Source organism: Melampsora larici-populina (assembly GCF_000204055.1).
Source record: "Melampsora larici-populina 98AG31 unplaced genomic scaffold MELLAscaffold_25, whole genome shotgun sequence".
NCBI classification, from domain to species: domain Eukaryota; kingdom Fungi; phylum Basidiomycota; class Pucciniomycetes; order Pucciniales; family Melampsoraceae; genus Melampsora; species Melampsora laricis-populina.
In genome coordinates this window covers 716,346-734,242 of record NW_006768789.1, presented here as the reverse complement: position 1 = coordinate 734,242, position 17,897 = coordinate 716,346, and the positions used below count along the sequence as shown (strand labels likewise).

The 17,897-nt window shown below is 40.1% G+C and overlaps 2 protein-coding genes across 2 annotated transcripts; both read right to left on the bottom strand.

Moving 5' to 3' along the window:
* Positions 1-14,809: 14,809 nt before the first annotated feature.
* On the bottom strand, positions 14,810-15,785 carry MELLADRAFT_72209 (uncharacterized protein; the record flags this gene model as incomplete). Its single annotated transcript, XM_007411438.1, has 3 exons — positions 14,810-15,060; positions 15,201-15,553; positions 15,712-15,785. 3 exons carry the CDS (start codon positions 15,718-15,720, stop codon positions 14,979-14,981), a joined length of 444 nt encoding a protein of 147 aa, XP_007411500.1.
* A 318-nt stretch (positions 15,786-16,103) lies between these two features.
* MELLADRAFT_72208 (uncharacterized protein) lies at positions 16,104-17,555 on the bottom strand (the record flags this gene model as incomplete). The annotated part of the gene is made up of 3 exons (XM_007411437.1): positions 16,104-17,132; positions 17,242-17,397; positions 17,465-17,555. The coding sequence occupies 3 exons, from the start codon at positions 17,531-17,533 to the stop codon at positions 16,455-16,457; spliced, it is 903 nt and encodes a 300-aa protein (XP_007411499.1).
* Positions 17,556-17,897: the final 342 nt, after the last annotated feature.

Here is a 17,897-nt window from a genome sequence, read left to right as displayed (position 1 = left end):
GTGCCCAGGCCAAAGTTGAAATTTACACCGGATTTCTTACACCGAAGCGGGGCAAACGGGTAATTTTACACCGGATTCTTTACACCGAATCACACTCCACTGTTCGATTCCCCCATTCGCCACATCCACTTCTCAACACTGACGGCCTTTTGTTCCGTCCTTGACCTTTTCTCACCACTCATAGCCGACTTGAAAGTACTGGTAGTTTGTTCCGCGATTAAAAGTTTTCCTGCTGGCACTCTTATCATGACCTACGCCAGACTATGATGTTTGAACCTCAACAACAAGACAGAAAGAAGAAAGACGTAGGGAAAGATCATAGAGTGTATATGATTTTAAAACAGCTAAACGATTCCCCTTTCGAGGCATGCAAGTCTTTCCTAAACCCAGCAAAGGTATCACTAAATTTCACATGAAATTATGAGATTTGGAAACTTTAACAACTGATGAAAGTTTAATCAAAGGAACAGAAATCAATACAATGTGACTCATGATCTTTCCTGCTAAACAATTACCATTACCAAGTCAAATAGGTGAAGGTGATAGAGCAGGTGGGATTCCCGCTGTACTGCCTTCACGTAACTTGAACATATGCTTCTTCCGAATGAGTCGTTTCTGAATTGATATGAACTACATTCACTGTCCGTGGTGGACATGGTGGGCCCGATGATGCGACGGAAGTAGGAGTGACAGGAACTATAGAATTGTAGAACCACGGAAACGACAAGGAGCAAAACTCCCGAGTACTGCTGGATCATCAATGGTCAAATCAAGGTCAAGAAGGTACAACTGTCTCTCCGGTAAGATCATAAGCATAAGCAAGAAAGATGAAAGAAATAACAAGATACAGTTTCATTAGATTCTTCTCTGGGTGATGATGCAGAGTGACTGTTCTAGCACGATCGGTTAATCTCTTTCTCAACAAACAATGCAGCACGGCGCATGCCACCAGGGCTTGCTTTTAGGACTCAAATCATTCTGATAGTTTGCTGCAATAATCAAGCAAACCAAAAAGACGTGGTGGCAAACAGTTCCAACCTTTGGCAATCCTTGGTAACTTGGCCCTCAATCTTAGAAGATAAACGATCAGCTCAGTAACACAGCAGCTTAAACATGAGTTTTTTTAGAAACTGATTAAATACAGCCTCCAATTATGGTAATTGCAAAATCGCTTCCTGGTGTAGAAAGGGGTTTTAAATCTGAGCAGTTTGTGTGCTTTTGAGTTGATCGGCTATGAGTGGTGAGAAAAGGTCAAGGACGGAACAAAAGGCCGTCAGTGTTGAGAAGTGGATGTGTCGAATGGGGGAATCGAACAGTGGAGTGTGATTCGGTGTAAGGAATCCGGTGTAAAATTACCCGCTTGCCCCGCTTCGGTGTAAGAAATCCGGTGTAAATTTCAACTTTGGCCTGGGCACAAGACTTTTACACTGTTTTTTTTTGCACAGCATTTTCCGGTGTAAATTTTCCAGTGTAAAATTAAAAATCACGGCCGGGCAGAAGAGTTTTACACTGTTTTTTTTACACTGCTTTTTTTTACACAGTCGAAAAAAAATTGAAACACGTGTAAAATTCGAAAATACCCCCCCTTTTCTCGAATTTTACACCGGATTGTTTTTACACCGAAAGAGTCGGTGTAAATGACTCGGTGTAAAATTCCCCCTCCCCATTGTTGATTCAAGCATGATTGGATTTGACAATATATTTTGTTCATCAGAATCCAAAGTGGGCCATGGAAGTTTTTTGGTTCCAAAAGGTCCTGGTTCGCAAGTCTTTGGTGATTTTAATCCTGGAAATACCTTATCAAGAAATACTAAAGAAGTAGCTTTTAAAGCGACCTTCTTTTCTGTATCCCAAACTCTAGCTTCTTCATTATTGTTCAAATATGAAATAAAAAGAGCATGACGCGCTCGTGGTTTCAGCGTTGAATTTGGTTTTATAACATGAAACCATACCTGACAACCAAATGCATGGAAGGTATGTTCTTGACGTTCATGAATAACCATTAACAAAATCGGTGATTGAAACTTTTCATTTGTTCTTGTCAGCATGTTATTTAATGTCTCAATTGCATACTCTAAAGCATCCCCCCAAAAACTATCCGGCAACATTGATTCTATCAAACAACAACAAAGTTTTTCTTTAATTGTCCTGTTGCACCTTTCAGCTACACCATTTAATTGTGGCGAATCAGGTGGTCCAGTGGTCTGTGTAATACCATTCTGTGAACAGAACAAACTAAATTCTTTGTTGATGTATTCAGTACCATTGTCAGAACGTAACTCAGCAATCACTCCATCAACCTTAGTTGTCATCTCATTAAAGAATAATTTAAATTTTGAAAGAACTTCATCTTTTGTTTTCATTAAATAAATTTTAGTAAATCTTGTATAATCATCAATAAATGTTACAAAATATTTAAATCCTTTTTGAGATACAACAGAATACGACGATACATCGGAATGGATTACACTCAGAGGTTTAGTAGATCTCCAACCAGCACGACTTGACATATTTCAATGTCTCATTTTCCCTTGAATACATATGTTACAAGTTTGCAACTTGCGTAACTCCTTCTCGTCCACTTTGATGTTAAGTGAAGATAGTTTTTGTTTAAGAGCTGCATAGCCAGGATGATTAATTCTAAGATGCCACAAGTGAACGTCAGAGACCATGGCTTTTGATGTATGATCAGGAGATTTCGAATGATGTACCTCTTGGTTGAGATAATATAAGTTGCCATGTCGTTGACCAGTTCCAATCACATCACCAGAGATCTTGCAGTTTTTAACAAAAGAGACAGTCGATGAATTGAAGACAGTTGAAATATTTTTGTCGGCTAATTTCAAGACCGAGAGAAGTGGTTCAGAGAGAGATGGTACATATAATGATTTAATGTCATCAAGATCCAAAAATGGCAATGATACAAAGCCTTTAGAAATAGATTTGACAATCGTTCCATTCGCCAAGCTTATGGTCGTATCATCTGATTTCTTGTTGGATATAACATCAGAGAACAGAGTCATGATTTGAGAAGTTCCCAAGTCTACCAACCAAGCGTCGATTTTTCCTGATGATGCCTTAGTTTTAGCAGCGGCAGATATTTCAGAATTGATATCAATAGCAGCTTCCGAATCAGAATGTATTTGAAAAGCTGCAGCAGCCTTTGCTTTTGCCGCCTTAGATCTTTTGATTTGATTTTTGGACAACTTTGGCTTAACTACCTCCGGAATTGATTTTTCAGCTTTTAAAATCTTATACTTTTCTAATTTTGATTTTAAAATTCAACAATCATCAATAAGATGACCAGATCTTTCACAGTGAGTACACATAATATCCTTTGACTTTCCATTCTTCACAGATGCCATAATTTCAACGTCTTCCAAAGATATAGAACAACGAGTAGCTTCTTCTCTGAGAACCTTAAGAATAGTCGTTGAAGATACCAAATCACGTTGTAACAATGGAGCAAGAATTGGTTGCCAGTCGGAAGTGAGTGATAGACTAACTGCTGTGGCAAAAATTGTATTGGCGGTAAGAGGTTTGCTAGGAGTGACCAATGCCTTGAAACATTGATAATCTGAAGACATCAGTTCAAGCTGTTCGGTGATCAAACTGTCTCCCATCTTGGCGGTAACCACTTTCTTTAGCCAATACATTATTGATCCGGATGAAGCGTCTTGATGCGCTTCACGCAGAGCTCTCCATTGTCTTCAAGGATCATCCTCATAAGGCGATAAGAATTCATAGTTGGCAGGATTGACATATTGAAGGATAAGAGCCGATACTTTGCATTGATCATGCTCCTCAGTTGCAGGCAAAGGATATGGCTGAATGTCTTTGATGACATATCCATACGACGAACCCCGGATGATTGTACCCATCACAAACTGCCATTGATGATAGTTTGATGATGGTCCTGGAGATTCCAACGGTTGAATTCCGCTGGCTTCCAATCGTTTGTTCGAATACGATATAGCCACAGGCGGCTTAGATTCAATAAGAGAACCTGTGTTTGTTTGTCCGATGCTTTTAGGACGAGAAGAAGAAGAAGCAGGTAGCTTGTCACCAGCAGTTGAAGTTGGAATCGACATGTTGACACACGAGATGAAAATAAGTGGTAAACTAGATGACTGATACAGTACTTTGTTGACTGTACATGCTAAAGTTTGTTGGAGAATTATCAATCGACTGAGTTTATTGTCTGAATTCACAGACGGACCTTTCCTTGAGGTTTTCTAGAAGGTTTCGGAAGTTTATCGAAATGGTTTTTGAGAACTTCAAAACGGTTTTCTGAGGTGATTATCTTATAGAATCATCGAGGTGGGACTCATAACCTGATAAAATGGATTCCCACTAGAAGAAAGATGTTAGAACATATAGGAAAGGTGAGGAAGAAAACCAATCCATCTAACAACAAATCTACAATAGATATATGAACTATGCTAATAGGTTATAAGACTATTTACATAGATAAAAGTATTAGCATATAAGCTATGATGTAATACAAACATAACACAAAAAGTGACATCTACACAACATCATAACAGATCCTGAGCCTCAAGAAGGCTTGCACGGTGCACCCCAACCAGAGTCCCTCAAAGAGAGCCAATTATCTACATGCAGTGGGTGGTTTGACCCCCAACATGCTTGTCTTCTTGGGTAAGGCCTGTTGTCTTTTTTTCTTTGTGTTTCAAAAAAAAATTGAATATCTGACTGTTTGATATCAGATGAGTGTTCTATCCAAGAAAGATACCTCTGCAGGCAGTTCAGCCAAAGGCAAGGGCAACACACCACCCATATCCCATGGAGCTGCAGAGGGAAATATTTTGGCGTTCTGGATGTGGACTGTCAAGAGGGCAGTTATTTTTGGAAGATTTTGAGGGATTCCTCAAACATTGCTTGGTCAGTCTTTTGTTTGATTCTTTCTTCTCCCCATGGCTCTTGGTTGTCACTGATGTATTTTTGATGTCTTTGCATTTCCTAGATGTTAGTTTCCTGTCATGAATGTGTACCCTCAAGCTGATTTGGTTTTAGTTATGGATAATGCACAGATACACAAAGGTGGTCTCATAGCCAAGCTGGCTGCGGAAAGAGGTATATGAATTGTGTACCTCCCACCTTACTTGCCTGATCTCAAGCCAATTGAGGGGGAGTTAGTGTCCTCAAATCACACTTCTGTTGGACACAAAGCCTATCACTAACATCAGATGACAAGAAAATTGATCTAATCATGGACCAGACTTGGCAATTGTTTTCAGGTGCTCTTATGCATAGTTGTATACTGTGTGTGGGTATTGGATGTAGGGGAAGATTGATTGTTACTTTATGATCAAACATTTTGTTGCCAAATTGTTCCAGCTTGCTTTTTCATATTGAGTGCTTTAAACTTTAAAGAAAAATTGACTTGGGCTAAAGGAAGATTATTCCAAGTTGGTTTTTGAGATTGAGTGCCTTGGTGAGACACAGAAAACTACCCAAAAAAACCAAGCAAAAAATTGGAATAAAGAAATATTTGGGGGGAAAATTTTGTATTTAGCTCCTTTGTGAGAGGAGGCTACGCCAAAAAAAAATTGAAGACCAAACAAAGACTTGGAACAAAGAAAATTCCACATCAGCAAACAGAGGTCTCTTTCCTAGTAAATTTTTTCTCAGCACTCTTAGAAGCTTTTGCATAGACTGGTATTTAAGTACTTTCATTTCACAAAGAGGAAACATAAGATCAAGCTTGAGAAACACACACAATCAATCAAACACTTTATTTGGGGGGATATAATGTATTGGGTTGCAACATAAACCACATCAAAACTCAGATAAAAAAAACAAATCAAAAATGGCTACCTAAGGGATGATGGAAAGATAGTACCAACATATTTTGGAATGTGAATTGTGGCAACACTTGCCAAATCAACACTCATAACATAGAAAGGAATACAAATCAGAAATCACAGTGATTTGAGGTGAAGGTTAAACTTAGGAATGACCTTTGATATGTTGTCAGCATGAGCAAAGAGAATCCCCATACTTCAAAAGCTCTTGAATGTGTAAGTCTGATGGTCCAGCACGTGAGAAAAGTCAGCAATACCCTCTTTGGCCACAATGTCCCAAGTCTTCTTCATCTTTGGAGTAATACCAGCAAATAATAAGAAGTCCTCAAAGGGCAGAATCTGAGGAGGGGGCAATAAATGATGAGACTTGGTGGGAACTTGATGTGGTGGGTGGTTAACAGACGCTGCACCAAAGAAGGGAAGACCTGGTATGGCTGGGGAGAACCTGTCCAATTGGACACCTTGACCATAGTAGTTATGGTGAATGTTTGCTCCAGTGGTGGGTAAGGAGGTAGTTGCTTTGGCTGGAGTCAAACCAAGCAGCAAGTTCTTCTCTTTCTTGTAGTTGGCCACCTTGACCTAGGTAAATTCAGGCCATTTTGCAGGCTGGTTGACCTCATAAACACCAGGGACCCCATCAGCCTGAGCAAAAATAGAAGTTAGAGTGTGATTTCAAAAAAACTCAGATTAGCCATTGCACTTACCCAATCATTTGCCCATGTGTGTATGCATGGTGTATTGAGAAGAATACAAAGATATGGCTCTTTTGCGTTGGCAATGGTGGTGATGCTTTGGCCGGTGTAGTATTTAAAGCTCAACAAGAGCTTTACAACACCTAAGAAGGGATAATCTACTACGTGTAATATGGTAGAAGTTGCCTAAAGACTGCCTTCTTCAAAGAAACCAGCACAAGGGAACTTGCTGACCACTTTGTGATAACAGAGAAAAAGATAAAGGCATCAGAGAAATAAAGCAATACTGTTGTGTAGTATTATTCCCAGATTTTAAGCGCAAAAAATTCCACACACTATGTTATTACTAGCAATACTGTTTTTAAGTATTATTCCCAATTTGACTTATAGTCTTTAACACACGTCAATAAATTTCTCCTTGCTTTGAAGGGGCGGATTTAAGTGATCTTAGTACAAATATAGTAAATAAATGATGATTTATAACACTACAACAAAGGTATAAGATGCAGAAAGGGGAACAACAATCCCAAAATCATCATGGAGTACTTATATCCACAAGTAACAACCTCTGCAATAGTCAACAGCCTCAAAAACCAGTCAAATCCGCCTAAAGAACCCTAAAAACCATGTAATGACGCAATGTAATGATCTTGTTACTAATGTATGATGTAATTTTCACAGCCAAAAGTGATCAATGACGCAATAATATGATGTACAGCACTTTTTATGATGAATACAGGTGATTCTTTCCTTGTAAACTAGCTGCAAACCAATTTTTGAGATTACAAATTTTTTCAGATGTGGTCCAATTTTGATCTACTATAGTGCATCTTGTAGCCCTCGTGATACTGATCATTTATGACACCCATATGACCTATTTCTGATGAGTGATGAGTAAGATATTGAGTTGTGAAGTTAAGGTTTTTGGTGTTACATGTTGACTTGTGACTGTAAATTTGAGATTCGCACCAATTTCTTATTTCCCTTAAAACTTTTTACATACACCTCCGTTACTAATGATTTAAAGTTTGGAAATTATGTAATACACTCTTCTTCATTGAATGAGCTATCTACCAACCTAGGCTGATGTCATTTGGCATATGTAATTAGCTGAAAACCTTCATTTTTGACGAAATTCACCCATTTTCTTCACTTTCCACAGCTGCTACTCCTTTTTTTCTTGCTCATGTAATATGACATCATCTTCTACAACCTTAAAAGTGAAAATCCTCTTGGCAAGCTTAATTTCCATCACTACCACCACTACATATGTAAACTACACGTATAACCCTTGTTTACCATCTTCAAAAAAGTACCTTTCTACTAATCACTTCTGTTTTCCCTTATCAAACTCCAAGATTAAAATTGTTGCTGTATAATAAAGTGTTGTTCTTTCATATTCTAACCTTAATAAACCCATAACTTAATTATTAATACCCTAAAAACCGTTTTCCAACTTTTACACCTATATTTTTGAATTCTTCTTTTCCTGTCTTTTTGTAATAACTTTGTAAGTACACTATAATGATCTTAAGAATATATTTGAAATAAGATGACATAATTTTGAATATATAAGTATACATAAGCCTCTAAGAGCTTCAATTGATCTGGAAACCTGCTTTTCGAATTTTCTGCTATACTGAAGTTTCCTAATAATTTGATAAAGTTATGATGATTAATTTTCTTGATTGATTTCATAAATAGATCACCACACCGGCCATGAAATCCTTTTTGAATTGGGTCATCAAAGAGCAAAGTTTCTGTTCTCCAGGACTTAAGATTGCAGGCTGGTCCAGATAGGTGAACAACAGTCACTCTGGAGGGTTAAGCAAAAAGTGAGATTGTATGGTACTTACACCTGCAGAACCTTCTGATAATGCCTCCACCTTAGATTTGTCATACTGGTTGTTTGTAGCAATCTTTTGGCGTTTGACCTCCAAGTGTCAATCAGAGATAGAAGTAAGCTTAGGATTTTCATGCAATATTTTAAAGCCCATAGGAGTTGTAGCAGGGACCAACTGAGCAACCTCTCTGAACTCTTTGACTGGAGTTTCCTTTGCAGATAATCAAAAGGACCTCACCTTCTCTTGTTTTAGTGAACTAAAACAAATTGTGTGTTAAACTAAATCCAGCTAGATGTTCACCTTCTCTTCTTCCATTTGCTTAAACTGTTGGTCCTGAGAAGTGTCAGCATAAGACAAGCTTTCTTGTTCTGTTTCAAATTTCTTGAACAATCAATGATTATGTAGCTAGTATGACTGGCTCCCATTTTGATACAAAGTTGGGGGATCTATTTGGGTGATTGATTGACTCAAGTCATTAAGATCACAATACAAAAAAAACACAGTGGCTTTGTTAGGTGTATTGTCAGCCCTGAGCTGTACAGGACCACAGAGTAACAAAATCACATGTAAATATATGTAACTTGTCTAAAACCATAAGAATTACACCTGATGGCTCAGTTTCAAGAGTCAATTGTAAAAATAAGACTTAAGTGTGACTTATGTAGTAAATTTGAACCAAACCCAAAGAAAAATACAAACCTAAGGGCCAACCACAAGTTAACATGTAGGTCTTGGATATATAAAATCTTCTTCTTTGCACTTTGGAAGAGGAACTAACTTCTAATCACACCACAACCACTCATCACATCTTACTGAATTATTTACTGAGAATATTGAGCATAGTGGTATTGTTTCCTAATTATCCTAGTCCTACTATTGTCTAGGTTGTTGTAAAACCTCAAAGCGGTGATCTGAGCTGGTGGGATTAATAAACAATGGACTGTGTTTTTATCACCAGTGGTTTTTATTGCCAAAGAGGTTCTACGAGGTTTGAGCAGACCCTTGATTGGGACTGATTATGAATTGGTTTGGCACTGGACTTGCAATCTGTTTTGCAAGCAGGTTGAGCCAGTGCAGCCCAGAATCCACTTGAATTTCAGATTAGAAACCAATTATGGGTAATCAGTTTCAACACCACAATGATCATCATTTTTGGGCCAGTGTTTGCTTCAAAGTGGTTCTCAAACAGTGGTTCACACTACAAGAAACATAACATTTTCTGGGCAGAAAATTAAATTATTTGTATACAAAAATCTGGAAAGGTCAGAAACAGAGCAAAAAATATGAAAAAATATGCATTCTGTTCCTTGGTTTGAGATCTCCAATCTGCATATTTTTCCGTATTTTTGGGGTTCATATTGGTGAGTGTACTAACAATAAACCCTCATAATCACCAGATTACCACCTGTAACAGATGCTGGAATTTGGCTGATCAATGCTGAGAGAAAATTTTGATTACTACAAAACCCCATAACTTCGTCAATTCTGGCTCAAAACACTCGATTTTGAGTGCATTGGAAGCTGGTATTTGCCTGAAGATAGTTCATAAATGAACCAAATACGTGGCGGGCCTGAAAAGAAAGATATCCCCAATGAAATCAAATTTCACATATCATTGAATAGAATGTCAGCCATTGGGATTACACATTTTGAGTCAATACGAAAGTTGTAGTTCAGGAATTCAGCTTTCTAATGCACCCAAAATCGAGTGTTTTGAGCCAGAATTGACAAAGTTATGGGGTTTTATAGTAATCAAAACTTTCTCTCAGCACTGATCAGCCAAATTCCAGCATCTGTTACAGGTGGTAATCTGGTGATTATGAGGGTTTATTGTTAGTACACTCACCAATATGAACCCCAAAAATACGGAAAAATATGCAGATTGGAGATCTCATACCAAGGAACAGGATGCATATTTTTTCACATTTTTTGCTCTGTTTCTGACCTTTCCAGATTTTTGTATACAAATAATTTAATTTTCTGCCCAGAAAATGTTATGTTTCTTGTAGTGTCAACAGTTGTGAATAATCCAAAGACAATACAGCTTGGCATCAAAACAGCCGGCTCACCACTTGCCTCCCGCTCTTCCCATGTGCCCAGCTCTGTCAGTCTGTCATCTCAAACTGCCTGAATTCAATTTCCTTTGCCCTTCATTGAATCTCTTGACAAAAACACTTGATACAGTTGGCTGTATCATGTTTTGAACAACTCAGCTCTACCATCTCCCCCCAATCCCATAGTATTCTGATTTTCTCTTCCCAAGATTGGTTTTTCTCAACAAGACACTTAATCTGATCGGGTACATCAAGTACTTATGCTGCATCTATAAATGACTGAATAAAATTTTGAACTCTTTGTCCTATGATTTGAAGGGGTGGAATCACAGAGGTGGGTTGGTTGGGAGAGTGGACAGCTGGCCAGCTGTTTTTCTGATAGGCCGTGTCATCCAGCACTTCAAAGCTTGGCTGTGGTAACAACTGCATCAAAGCCTTGGTTGGAAGAACAAATTGTTCAAACTCAATTAATTTTTTTCCACCTCCATTCAACTGACACCATCAATTGACTTTTTTCCTTTCCTCAATCTCATCATTGCCATCAACATTCAAACAACACTTCACCTCTTTTTTCTATTCAATCATCAAGGCTATTGGTCTCTATCAACAAATTATGATTCCAATTTTATGGCTGTCTCTTGATCTCTTTGGACACCTATCTCACTTCCTCATACCTAGTACTTCTAAACATCTCCCACTCTTACCATCAACTTCTGCTAATCATTTAGATCTCAATTCTAATGACAATCCTAAACCAACTCTATCAGATTTACTACCAAGTTTCACTTGCCTGACTAGCATTCAACTCATTCCATCATCCAATCATGATTATAAATCACCTGCAGCACAGCCAACAAAGATGCCTCGGATTGAAAAATCCGAGGTATCATCGGATTCAAATCCTCGGACAAAGCCTTTCCGAGGTTTTGATCCGAGGTATTATTTTGCGTCAAAAAATACCTTGGACAAATCCTCGGACAAGACCTGTCCGAGGGTTTCCATCCGATTATGCCTTGGATTTTTCAATCCGAGGCATCTATGTTGGCGGTGCGGAAGATGATGTGCCAGTAATTTCATATTTGACATTTTCAAACCAGAACTTGTTTTCTGACACTCCAACCTTTTTGTAAAAACATTATTTTAGTTTTGGTCACTTTTTAGGTTCAAATCTCAGGATGGGCATTTTTGGATAGACTCAGAAATTTGAGAAAGTATTTTTAGAGCCAGTCTGAAATATATCTTTGTCACAATGAGAGGACTAACTGAAGAGGGCGGAAGGTAAGACACAGGATCAAGTTGAGCAATGATGCTTATATACTCTATAAAGTTTCCATTTCCACCCAAACAACACTCCTACATCCACTGTTTATTCACGAAATCATAAGAATAAATTTTTGTTACTTTTTCATTTTCATTGTTTTTTTCTTTTTTGCCTTGTCTTGCATTGTATTTGTGTGAACAAGTGGCTGTCTGCAATGTTATTTGTAACCCTTAAAATGAGCACCACACCCGTGTGGTCTTCGCTTGTCAACGAGCGCACACGAGTCGCCTTTGTGCCTCAAAGGCAGTCCGTGTGCGCTCGTTGTTGGGTGACTGCCACAAGGACATGATGGAGCACCAGAGCCAGATTGGAAGCAATTCCAAAAAAAGATGCACTGTAAAATGCCCTGGCAGTAGGGGTAGGGAAATGGTTTAGCAACCACACTTGAAGTAATGTTCGAAGCAGAGCTCTACCCCTGGTTTGGATACCAAACAGTGGAGTACAGTGTCAAAATTGTTTGTTACACCACAATTCAAAACGGTGTAGAACTCCTACGCAGTGTAGCGTAGGCTGAGACGGAGAAGGTAAGAATCACCGCCTAGGAGGACAGATGAAACTAAGATGCTGCAAAGCTGCCTTCAACCTGAAAAAAATCTATGAAAAAATTACGTAGGACGATTCTGACCACTTCCGCCTCTACACGACTTTTACCCATAAACCGAATTTACCCCTTCCAAGGATATTCAACCTTTCTAACCCTATTTATCCTCCCACAATTTAGCCACACACATTCTCTTTTTTTCTAATAGAAGTTAAGTACAAGATGCTGAGCTCATACCAGCCAGTTTCAGAAATAAGATCAAAGTAATATTGAATGAGATAGGATGGAATGTATCCAAAAGTGACCCAGATTTCACTTTTTGCGGCTATTGGTCACGCCAGAGATGTCGTTTAATGTGCAAGTCCCTCGTGCCTCGGCTTCAGGTTACCGTGAGCTTTTGCACGATCGGGCTTGGTTTAAGTTAGCAACTTCAACAACCAAGACAACTTTCAATAACACTCGATTCTTGATTCAAGTAAGTCTTTTATATTTTCTTTAGATCACTCTTCTCTTAATTGATAACTGACTAACTAAATAAAAAAAACTGCTTCAACTTTTGAAACACCAAGACACTCCGGAAGTCACACTTTTTAGATTGAACAACTCAATCACAACACAATTCAATCATTCCGATACAATCACTACACGATGATACTCAAACACACAGATGCGATCTGATAGATGGATCCCCCCTCTTCTTTCCCTTCAAAAGTCCCTCCTTATATAACCTTCAACTCCCAAAACTCTGACTGATTCTTTCTCTTTCACCCGACCGATTCCGATTGATTCCGAGCGTCTCTCATGCCAAGTCCTTCTCATCCAACTCGATTCTAGCCCTATTGACACCAGGTATGTTCATTTCCTTCTACTTCTCTCATGCTATCTCTGCTTTCTATTGCTAATGATGTCATCTCTTTTATCTTTAATCTAGTCGCTCCCAGATTAACTCCTTCCTTCAATACTTATCAATTCCAATTTCGATTTTTAGCTCTTCTCTCTCCAGGTAAGTTCCTTTCTTCTACTTCTCTTTTCTCATGCCAACTCAATACAATCTAACTACTGCCATTCAACTGCTTTTCAATTTTGATTTTGACTTTTCCCTTTGATTGTGTGAGTTTGAGGTAAATTGCTCTCAACTTCTTATCTCCTTCCCACTCTATATGATACTAATTATTATTCTCTCTTTTCAACTATTGAATTGCCTTGATTCCTTTGGCACTGTTTATGATTGTTCTAGATTGTTCACAGGCTCCTTAGATTTGATTTTGAAGTCCCATCACATTGAATCCTTTGATGATTGTGAGTGAGTTCCTCTTTCTTTTCTTTCTAGTCCATTCTTCTTATACTGACTAAAGCTTCTTTCTGATTTCAATTTCGATTTCAGAGCCTTCCTCTTCATTTCTTTTGATTTCTTGTGTTTTGAAGCATTTCTTCTTTTGTTTATTTTATTTTGTTGATATGGAATAATGTTGTAATAGGGTAGTTAATACTTGATGAAATTAAATATTGAAGATAATCTTGACTCCAAAAGCAAATGAGCCATAGTCAGATATTGAGAAGTCTTGCTTTATCTTATATGTTAATATGTGTTTTGTTCTTAGCATGGTGCAGAGAATATATATTTTGAAGAGTGAGTGAAATATATGACTAAGGGGAAAATATCACTATTATTGAAATATAGTTATTCATTTGAAAGTTGGGACTTTTAATGATTCCAAATCTCAAAGTGAGATAAATGAAAAGAAATGAGATATAGATATCATCATTGAATTTGATTTCCACAACGGTTGCCCAATCATTTTCTGGCATTGGTTGGGCAACCAATCTTGAGGGTTTGTGGTGCAGCTAAGAGAACAAGCTTGGAATTTACAAATGGATCCTCTTCAAAGAGTCCAAAGTACACTATGGCACCCCTGAAGCTTCAGAGTATAAGGTACTGCAGGCTCCAAAGTTGTAAGATCAACCAGAGCTCAGAAGAAGATCCTTAGTAGGACAGCTCAGCCTTCACACTGGCATCAAACCCTCTTAGGTCAACCAACTGCAGTCTTCACTTGAGGGTACCAAGTGAAGAATTTGTCATTTGTCTGCACTTCATCTTTTTAGTGAAGAGTCAGCCCAATAGTTGGCAGTTGCTGATCCCTCACCTTTTACTTTCTTTGCCTTTTTCTTCAAATGTGTTTACAGGTTTTATTGAAACACCACAATTCAAAGCTCAGTCAACGAACGTATTGACTGATAAGGTTAAGATGTTGATAATATTACGGTGGTCCTGCAAGGGTCACCATGACATAAACATGAAGTCAAACTGATGACAAAAGGGGGCCCGTGACACAATTACAGACACAAAACTCAGAGGGCCAGGTATTCTCACTCGAAGACATGATGTACGACGTTTTGGTTGGGCAAGCTGGGTTCAGCCTTGATCTCACTGACAGGTAGCGGTCATTGAGACGTCTCCCGGGTGCAAGTACAAGTATAAAACACATGAAGCATGGTTTATGATAGCCGGCATAAAAAATGTAGGAGTATTATCATAAAGCGGAGACGTTGAAGACAAGTAACATCCGACAGAAACCCATCAGCTTGTATTGAGACATATGGGGACGAAGGGCAGCCATGCGTGGGTAGTGAGAGCAGGTCAACTCCGAGTGAACAGTAATTGGGACAGCGGGGCGAAGATGATAGCATGATAGTAAGATAATTATGCATTGGCTTTCTTTGCTTTGGCGAGGCCTTTGCCGATGATGTCTCGTTTTTGCCTTTTGAGCAGCATGACTTCGAATCTAATTGACAAAAATGAAACAGTAGGTTTATGACATAACAAAGAGCAGTAGAGGGCGGAGCAATTAGATATTATTAGGTATCAGTATGGTGCAAGATGTCTTCTGAGGATGGATATTTGAAGAATGAGAAAGACACGAACCGTTGGAAGTCGGTCAGCGATCGTCTAACAGCCTTAGCATCAATGCTCTTCTTCCAATTACTTGCTTCCCACTTGTTGGTAACCTCCGCTTTCTCGAATGCCTTGCCAAGAGTGGCACTGCGGGCGCCCCGGGGAAGACCTTTGAGGACATATGGAGTGAGGATGACCCGACGGAAGGCGATTGCCTGGCGAGGAACGGAGGTGGTAGGACCGTCGATTAAGGCTCGGCTGTGGTCCACAATCTCGACGATAGTAGCTAATCTGCCGTTGGATGGGGATGATGGGTCATCAATGAGCACCACTCGTCCGACCTCGACGAAGCGTCGGAAGGTAGGTGGAGTGTGTAGCTTGGGCTGCATCGCCGATCCACGTTCGGAGGTTCAAATCGCCATCAATGGTTTGTAATACGCCGTGAAGAGTCAAGACACAATAGAGATCAGTCAGAGTCGTGAAATCGGCCGATTGAAGTGCGGTACGGGTGCGTCAGTGGGGGGTTTAAAAAGCCACTTACGCCCGGCATCGTTCTTGAACCTTGAGGAGAAGGGCGTCTGGGGTTTGGTGTATGTTGCAAAACTCGTGTTCCACACCCTATGCTCAATACTCCAATCAGTCCTGCCCTCGCACATGGTTGATGAGACTGACATACTTAGGTCTACTTTAGGGCTTCCTCCGCTTCGAACGGACAACCCTACTTGCAGAAGTACCCTGTACAATGCCTTGAATACAGCCTGCGAGCTTTCCGATATCACGTGACCCGGGCCGGGATGTGAGATGGTGTAGCACGTCGGGCCTGCCCGGGCATACACATAGCTCGGGCTGCACCGCGGGACTCAGTCCGCTTCAGCCGGATGAGCCTGCTCAGCCTGAAATGTTTGCAGCCGGTGATCCAGAAACCCGGCTCAGGAGCTGACACAAATTTCCAGTAATCTGCAATTCCCAACAGGACTCGGAGACAACCGGATGCGCAAGCAGAAAGCCAACAGTCACGGGAAACAATGGAAAAGAAGGTCTAAAAAGTACAAGCCGGAATCTATACAGTGCTGCTCAAGCTTATGTAGAGCGATACAATGTTGATTGAAGCCAAACAATATGGCAAACGAGTGAAGTCCATCTGGTCATACGGTGTTCTTGATCCTCTTCAATCAAATCTACTCTCCAAGCGACTCACGATCCAAAATATCAAAGCTGAACTAGGCCCGCTTCTCAAGCAAGTTACCCCACACCCAGCATACAATCCTCTCCACCCTCTCGCCTTCACAATTGCTTTCCCAAATTCGATGAACCTCGTGACTTCTCATTAGCTGCCATGGCTTTGGATGGTCCTGTCTTGAGTTCTGATTCAGTCTGAATTGCACTCTTGATCGAATCAGCAGGAAAAAAGACAACGTTGTAAAATATTCCGGCAATCCCCCCAGATATCATGAGTTCTGGCGAAGAGAGATCTGATTTTGTGACATCTTTCATAGGACCGGTTCGCTTTGCTTGATGTTGACTGATAAATGCTGACGTCATAGTTTCAAAGGTGCAGAACCAGACGGCCGATCCCCCCGTTTCTCTTAATAGGGTTCCGGTTTGTCCTAGCCAGAGTCCCCGTACTCCGCCATCCGCTAAGGCAGATTTGATGATCGATAGAGGTCCTGGAAGCGGTTGTGGTTTTGATGATTGGATGTTGGGTAGCTGACTAGGCACATGACCAAGCTGCTGGACTTGCATTCGGCACTTGATAAGCTCAATGGGTGTCAAAATGAAACTTGTCGTAGCACCACCACATGCGGCCGACAGGGCCACATACTTTAACGGCAGTGGAGTATTGGACGGCGTTGGGTTGGTCGAATCTGATGTCAAATGCCGGATGAGTTTCTGAACTTGACCGTAAACTAAAAAGAGTGTTGCGTTCTCAGCCATCGCACCGATCACAGGCATGCTGACTCCCTATATTCAAGTCGGAACCCATAGCCAAATTGAGATCGTGTGTCAGTGGAATGAAAGCAAGAATTCAATCCCTCATGAGCCCAAAACATGCCCAAATGACGTCACGAACTCGATACAAGCCTCGAATTCCTTCTTGAGCAGTTGTCTGTCGAAAACAATCCCATGGGCCTCGAAAGCGTAAGGCTTGATCAAGCGGCTGACTTTGAAGACGAACTTTGACCAAATCAAACGGATGTTCGAATAACTTTGAGCATACACCCGCCACCTAGAGTAAATCGCATATAGTTTCAGTCGGGAAACACTTCGTTGGATTGAATGATCATGAAAGGTACCGAGCCATAGCCAATATCCTTCAGCGGATGCTTCTGCGGAAGAGGACGAGGATCAACAATGTGCTCCATGGGGGTTTATGGTGCCGTTCTGATATTCCTTCTTGCCCTTCTCGCCTCTGACCCTACATAAAGGCTGAGGGCATAACAAGGCCCGGATCCGTACTTGTTATAAAGTCGTATGTATGTACAGTACCGAGACATGGCTGTTTTAATACTGAGGGTTGGCAGGACGTCTCAGTGAATCTCATTTTCTGGCTCATGATCATGTGTTTGCCAATATATGCGTACCTCCACGTCATTTTGAGTCAAAAGAGGCCTTTTGATTAAAAAAAACTTGATCAACACCAACATTCATGCCGAATCCGTAGACAGCTCCACAGTTTACACGCTGGAGAACAATCTCCCCAGCCATTGTTTGTGCATGTATCTTCAG